The sequence below is a fragment of the Geospiza fortis genome, unplaced genomic scaffold, assembly GCF_000277835.1.
Source record: "Geospiza fortis unplaced genomic scaffold, GeoFor_1.0 scaffold68, whole genome shotgun sequence".
NCBI lineage: Eukaryota > Metazoa > Chordata > Aves > Passeriformes > Thraupidae > Geospiza > Geospiza fortis.
The window spans coordinates 1,119,446-1,125,837 of record NW_005054489.1 but is presented as its reverse complement, the minus strand read 5'-3'; the positions used below and the strand labels follow the sequence as shown (position 1 = coordinate 1,125,837).

General features: G+C 47.2%; 1 protein-coding gene across 2 annotated transcripts in view; it reads left to right on the top strand.

The window, feature by feature from the left end:
• Nucleotides 1-6,392, top strand: part of NCAPD3 (non-SMC condensin II complex subunit D3) — a 35,443-nt gene that overhangs the window by 24,241 nt on the left and 4,810 nt on the right. For both annotated transcript variants that reach the window (XM_031063225.1, XM_031063224.1), the window contains exons 21-28: nt 1,180-1,418; nt 2,226-2,305; nt 3,548-3,685; nt 3,983-4,116; nt 4,246-4,445; nt 4,880-4,990; nt 5,386-5,541; nt 6,269-6,387. In XM_031063225.1, the coding sequence (XP_030919085.1) occupies nt 1,180-1,418; nt 2,226-2,305; nt 3,548-3,685; nt 3,983-4,116; nt 4,246-4,445; nt 4,880-4,990; nt 5,386-5,541; nt 6,269-6,387 (1,177 nt within the window). The remainder of the gene's footprint in view (nt 1-1,179; nt 1,419-2,225; nt 2,306-3,547; nt 3,686-3,982; nt 4,117-4,245; nt 4,446-4,879; nt 4,991-5,385; nt 5,542-6,268; nt 6,388-6,392) is intronic.

Below are 6,392 nucleotides of genomic sequence, written 5' to 3'. Positions count from 1 at the left end.
CCCATTTGCCCCTGAGCAAGCAGCACGGGCCAGATAGCTCAGTCCTTTGGGGACAGACTGTCCAAGTACCCAGGCCACTCTTAGCCACAGGCAACCTTAGCAAGCTTAAGGGATATCAGCTCTTTTTAGTGATTATCAGCTCTTTTGGGTTCAGCTCTTTGCTTGCTAAGGCACTGTTGCAGGCCGACCGAAAAGCAGAAGCGAGAGAGGAGAAGGCAGCTCTGGAGTTCCACAGTGATGGCTTTACTGGGGTCTGAGAAAGGTTCCAGCAATGGCTCTTCTCCCCAGAATGGGCTAAAACAGCCCATCATTATATAGTGTATAGGGGGATCAGAAATTGTCCAATAGCAGGGGTTAAGGGAAAGTGACCTATGGGGTTACAGAGAGATAAGCTGGGGTCCGAAAGGTGGAAGAGAGGGGCTTCTTGCTATTTCACCATGACTTGTCATTCCTCTTCCCTCCACGGAGCCCTAGCAGGCCTGGAGCCTGCTACAAGTGGTTGTGGAAGAGATAAGGAAAGAACCCGCCTTCATCCAAGTCCAACAAAGGAAGGAGTCAAACACCCGTATGCTGGTTTCAAGCCAACCGCATAGACCACTTATGCTTCTTTCTCCTAAAGAGATGTTGGTAAAACAATTACATAGCCTTGTCAAGACTAAATTGCAAGTGAAAACCCAACACATCTCTACCTAAATATGGCCAGCCACTCATGACTTAACTTCCAAGACGCTTCCTCACCTATCATAGAAGAGCTGATAGGATTCCACGACCACTAGTGCCCTAATGGTTGCACTAGCAATCTGCAGCCTAGTCCTCTACCTATTAACCCGCACACTCACAGAAAAACTATCATCAAGGATAAGGATAAGGAAAACTGCCCACTAAACAGAAGACAACTATACAGATGCCAAACAGAATCCATCTTGCCTTGCAATCTGGGACGTGCGCCCTAATGACGCACTGGCAAGCCAACCAGCATTACAATTGCTATCTTAACCACCGTGTCCATCATCCTCCTTCCTATCGCCCCTATAATCCTTACCATTATCTAAGAAACTTAGGATTACCTAAACTGAAGGCCTTCAAAGCCTTAAACAAGAGTTAAACCCTCTTAGCACAGGCTCTGAAAACCACAAAAAACCTGAAATTGCAGGCACCACCAGCGGCGTTGTTTTGCAGGGAAGCTGTGCCTGCAGCACGAGGAGCTGGCCAAGAAATGCATCGCGGCGCTGGCGCGGGAGCTGGAGGTGTCACCGGACGTGGCCATGCGCAACAACGCGGCGCTGGTGCTGTGCGACCTGTGCGTGCGCTACACCTCGCTGGGGGACAGATACATCCCCAACATCTCCCTGTGCCTGCGCGACCCGCACCCCTTCATCCGCAGGCAGACCCTCATCCTGCTCACCAACCTCCTGCAGGTGAGATCGTGTGGAAGTTTTCCGGATAGAAATCCGTTTTAAGTGAAATGTACATCTCTGAATTAAGTCTGTAGTTTGCAACACCCCTCAAACTATTGGAGACACCCTCATTTCTGCTCACCAACCTCCTGCAGGTGAGACCAAGTAGAAATTTTCCAGAGTAGAAATCCGTTTTGGTTTAGGTGAAATGTACATTTTTGAATTTAGTCTGTAGCTTGCAAACACAGCTGCAACACCCCTCAGACTATTGGAGACACCTTCATCCTGTTCACCAACCTCCTGCAGGTGAGACACAGTGGAAGTTTTCCAGAGTAGAAATCCATTTTAAGTGAAATGTACATTTTTTGAATTAAGTCTGTAGCTTGCAAACATAGCTGTAGCACCCCGCAAACTATTGGCTAATTAAGGAGACACCCTCATCCTGCTCACCAACCTCCTGCAGGTGAGATAATGTGGAAGTTTTCTGGAGTAGAAATCTGTTTTAAGTGAAATGTACATTTTTTAAATTAAGTCTGTAGCTTGCAAAGGAGTGCAGTGTAAAAACAGTGTTGAAGAGCACACCTGCCATGGGGTGGGAGAGCAGATTTTTCATTTTTCTATTTATTCTTCATACCTGGGGTAAACATCAGTGTGCTGTTGTGGCATTTATGCTGCTTAAAGCATCCCTCGAAATACTTGGGGTTGTTTTGGGGTTTATTTTATGTGCCTCTGGCTGAAGCTTTACAGCTTGTTCGTTTACCTGACTACAATGTGGAGGTTCACACTGTTTTCCTGGTTCAGGTTGTTGATTTCTGCTGATTTTCACAGGAGGAGTTTGTGAAATGGAAGGACTGCCTCTTCTTTCGGTTTGTCAGTGTCCTGGTGGATCCAAACCCAGACATTGCCAGGTAAAAATCTCAGCTGTGAAATGATGGAGGAGGTGACGGGCAGAGATGTCTCAAAAGCTGTCTCAGTCTTGGTACCTTCACATTGTGAAGAGGAATGCCAGTGACAGAGCAGATTATCCCTCTAACCTCTGTACTTCCTTTAGGGTCTGCAGTGGTGGCACAGAGGTGATGAGCCTCTCTCCAGGTCATTTGAAAGTCCCAAAGAGTGTCCTTGGCTGTCCTCAAAATGTGCAGCTCTGCTCTATTTAGGACTCAGTTATCCAGAAAAAAAGGAATTTTTGAGGCAGACCCTTGTGAAATCTTCCTCGTGGTTGTCTGACAGGCTCTGTCTCAAGTGCTGGATTTGTTTAAGAACTAGGATTAAATATTTTGTTGCAGTTTCTTTTTTCTTATGTTGCGTGCCTTGCCTTTTTAGCCTTCTGCCATATCTTGTAATTGTCAGAGGAATGACCTGTCAAATGATGTGTCAGAGGAATTATGCACTCTCATTTTAAGTGCATGTTTATGAAGTTTTTGGAGGTTTCAAGGTCTCCAGCTGCTCTGTTATGTGAGAAATGAATGGGGCAGGTTTCTCTCAGGTGGGGAGCTCACGTAGAAATTAGGGTCCAGAGGAGCATTGGACACCTTGCTGCTCATTTCTGCCTGGAACAGTAAATCTAAGATGAATATTTCCAGAACTATCAACCTTTTGTCAATTACCATTCACATTTCCTTTTCTCTTCAGTGTCTTTTTTTATCTAAAAATGTCTTTCCAGTAGATGGTGGCATTGCAGCATCGTGTTCCTCCCATTTCTCTGAGAGCCTTTTCCTTTGCATCTGCATTTGGAGACTGCATCCACACAAAACCACTTTCTTCAAGCCTGGGGTTGCCTTGCAGCTCTTGCAGGACCTTTGGTGATTAACCTGTTGCTGAGTGCTGTGTCTCAGCCCCAGTGGAACTCAGGTTATTTAAATAATTAAAATGCTGTGCCTGGATTCAAGTTCAGATTTATTTCTGACTCAGTTTGCTTTAATGGCCATAAAAATGAGCAGTGCTGTGGATGCTGGAGATGTCTGTCCCTCTGGAAATGTCTGTCCCTCTGAGAAAGGGTGGAAATCAGTGAGCTGGGCAAGAATTAAATGTGGTATTGAGGGAGATGTGGCAGAGGAAAACCATCCTCCTGCCTTGAGAGCCCTACACAGCTTCAGGGGTGGCTTTTGGAAACGATTCAGTGATAATTTCTTCCTTCTCCTCCTCTGCAGGTTTGCAGAGTTCTGCCTGGTGCATCTCTTGCTGAAGAGGAACCCTGTGATGTTCTCCCAGCACTTCATCGAGTGCATCTTCCATTTCAACAGCTACGAGAAGCACCAGAAGTACAACAGGTTCCCCCAGAGCCAGCGGTCAGTTGAGCACATTCCTGGCTAATTTTTGCTAAATTATGGGCTGTCTGGCCACACAGCTCTCAGTGACAGCACAGCACTTGTGGCACTTGGTAATTATCCATGCAAGTGCTGAGTTGTGTCCTGCCCTCCCTGTGACACTGCTGTGTGTCATTTGTAGGACTGTGTGCTGTCCTAGCAGGTTTATGGGTTTTAAAAGTGGCATGCAGATATCCCTGGCTGATTTAAGGTCTCATTATTCCTGGGAGCTGGCATGATGTGATTTGGGCCTCTGTAAAATGTTGTGCTCTGCCACAGGGCGAAGCAGCTCTTCTCTCTGAAGGGGAAGGAGAACAAGGAGAAGAGGATGAGGATCTACACCTTCCTGCTGGATCATTTCACAGATGAGCAGAGGTTCAGCATCACCACCAAGATCAGCCACAGCATCCTAGGTAAGGGTTTAAAAATGCCTTTAAAAACCTGGTGTCTGTATAAAATCTCATGATCCAGGTGTTTTATCCTGGTTTGCCCCTCACTGCTGCTTCTGGAAAAACAAATTATTTCTTGCCTGTGTCTTCCAGCTTGCTTTGTGGATGAGGTCCTTCCTTTGGACCTGGAGGGCAGTGAGCTGCTCTCAGATACGTTTGCAGTGCTCAGCTGCAAAGAAATCAAGCTCTCAAGCATGAGGTCCAAACCTGAGGAAGACATTCAGGCTGATGAAGATGAGATGGCCATGGCCAATGCTGTCATGCAGATGGCCCAGAAAAAGCTCATTTCACAGGTGAGGGGCACTTGCTGTGCTGTGGGGAGAGGGGCTTGGGCAGCTCTGTGTCTTGTAAAAGCACAATATGAAGGCAGAATTGGTGAGGGATGTTGTTGTGGAGGTGGAGGGAGCAGAGGTGCATTTCCCAGGAGCCAGGGGAGCTGTGCTGAGCTGGATTTGTTCCCCACCCCTCTCCTTGGCGAGGCATTTGAGCGGAACAATGATTTTCCTGCACCTCTGGGCAATTTGCCTTCACTGTGAGATCGGAGTGACTTAGTGATGCGTCTGAAAAGGCTCCACTTAGGTTAAAAGCCTCTGTGCATGTGTGTGGTGTAAGAGCAGCCTTAATTACAGTGATTCCCTGGCTGTGGAGGGAGAACTCCTCTGTGGAGCCGCAGAGTGGCTTCTCCTTCGCTGCCTCGCATAACTGTTCATGCCTTGTTCACAAAAAGGTTCAAAAGAAGAATTTCATTGAAAACATCATCCCAATAATCACATCACTCAAGTCCTTGATGGAGGAGAAGAGGATCCCAGCTCTCAAGGACCTGATGAACTGCCTGAGGGTAAGGGGAAGTGTTTTCTTGCTGGTCATGATGTTTTGATCCTCTCTGGAGTTAATGTGCAACCACTGCCACAACCCAGAGCCTTCTGAGGAGGGAGGAATTCAGAAGATAGGATGTTGTGACACTGCCACTGTGCTAAATAACGTGGGAGGTGGAGGGATTGGAGATGAGGCTCTCAGTGTGGAACGTGGGCAGGAAGAGAGCTCAAACGCTGCAAAGCTTTTCCATGTTCTGAGGAACAAATTGGAGATAAAACTCTTCAGTCTGTTAAAAACACCTCTGCTCTACCAGCTGGTGTTTCCTTTTGCTCCCAAGCAGCTGTGATCTGAATGGGGATGTGAATCAGTAGCTGGGGGAGATTTCTGAAGGGGTCCAAACATTCCTTGTTGCTGCAGGAAATGATGCAAGATTACCGAAATGAAATCAAAGACTTCTTTGCTGTGGACAAGCAGCTGGCAGCCGAGCTGGAGTATGACATGAAGAAATATGAAGAGCAGCTGGCCAGGGAGAAGGAGTCAGAGCAAGAGCAGCTCCCAGCAGCCCACAGGGAGGTGGTTATTGCCATTAACTCTGTACATGGCTCCTCTGCTCAAATTCCTGTGCTCACAGCACCCAGGCCCTGCCTGGGGACCCTGCCCTTGGAGCAGGATGGTTACCAGGGGTTCTCTCCCTCTTTGTACTTCCTGACAGAAGCTTTGGTTTCAGAGTCATTTGATAGCCCTAGAACATCAACAAACAAAGCCAAGAGGAGCAGCAAATGATTAATGGAGAAAGAATTCAATTAAAAGGAAAAAGCAAGTCTAATTTGGCACTAGCTGGGCTTAAATGTTGTGTTCTCTCTGTTCCCAGAATGATAAACTGGTAACAAAGAAAAGAGTTCACTTTGCCTGATGTCAGGTGTCTACAAAGTGAAAGTTCAAACCTGTCCCAGTCATGAGATACTCTTTTAAATTCAGTGTAAAGAAATAAATATGTGCCTGAGTCAGTTGTCCTGAGCTATTTTAGATCCCTACCTTAAGAGGAGATGACTTCTAGCCTGGAAGTTCATTTCTCTGCAGACCTTAGAAGAACACTTTATATATATAGACCTCTAAACTGGGACATTTGTGTCCCTGCTCCCTTCTTGGTAAAATTTTGCCCAATAAATTGTTCCTCCCCAGCACCCTTTCCATCCATCCCACAAGGGGCACTTCTGAAACACTCAGGCCCAAGCACCTTGCAGGATTTTCTGCTCTTGTCTCCACTGTCAGACATGACCTGTTCTCCTGTTTTCCACAGCAGACTCCATCCCTGGAGAGAGCTGCAGCTCCTGGTGGCCAGAATAATACCAGTGCTCAGTCCTCTGGGGGTGGGAGGCCGTCCACACCTGGCTCCATCCCTCCCCCTGGCCCCTCTGAGTCTG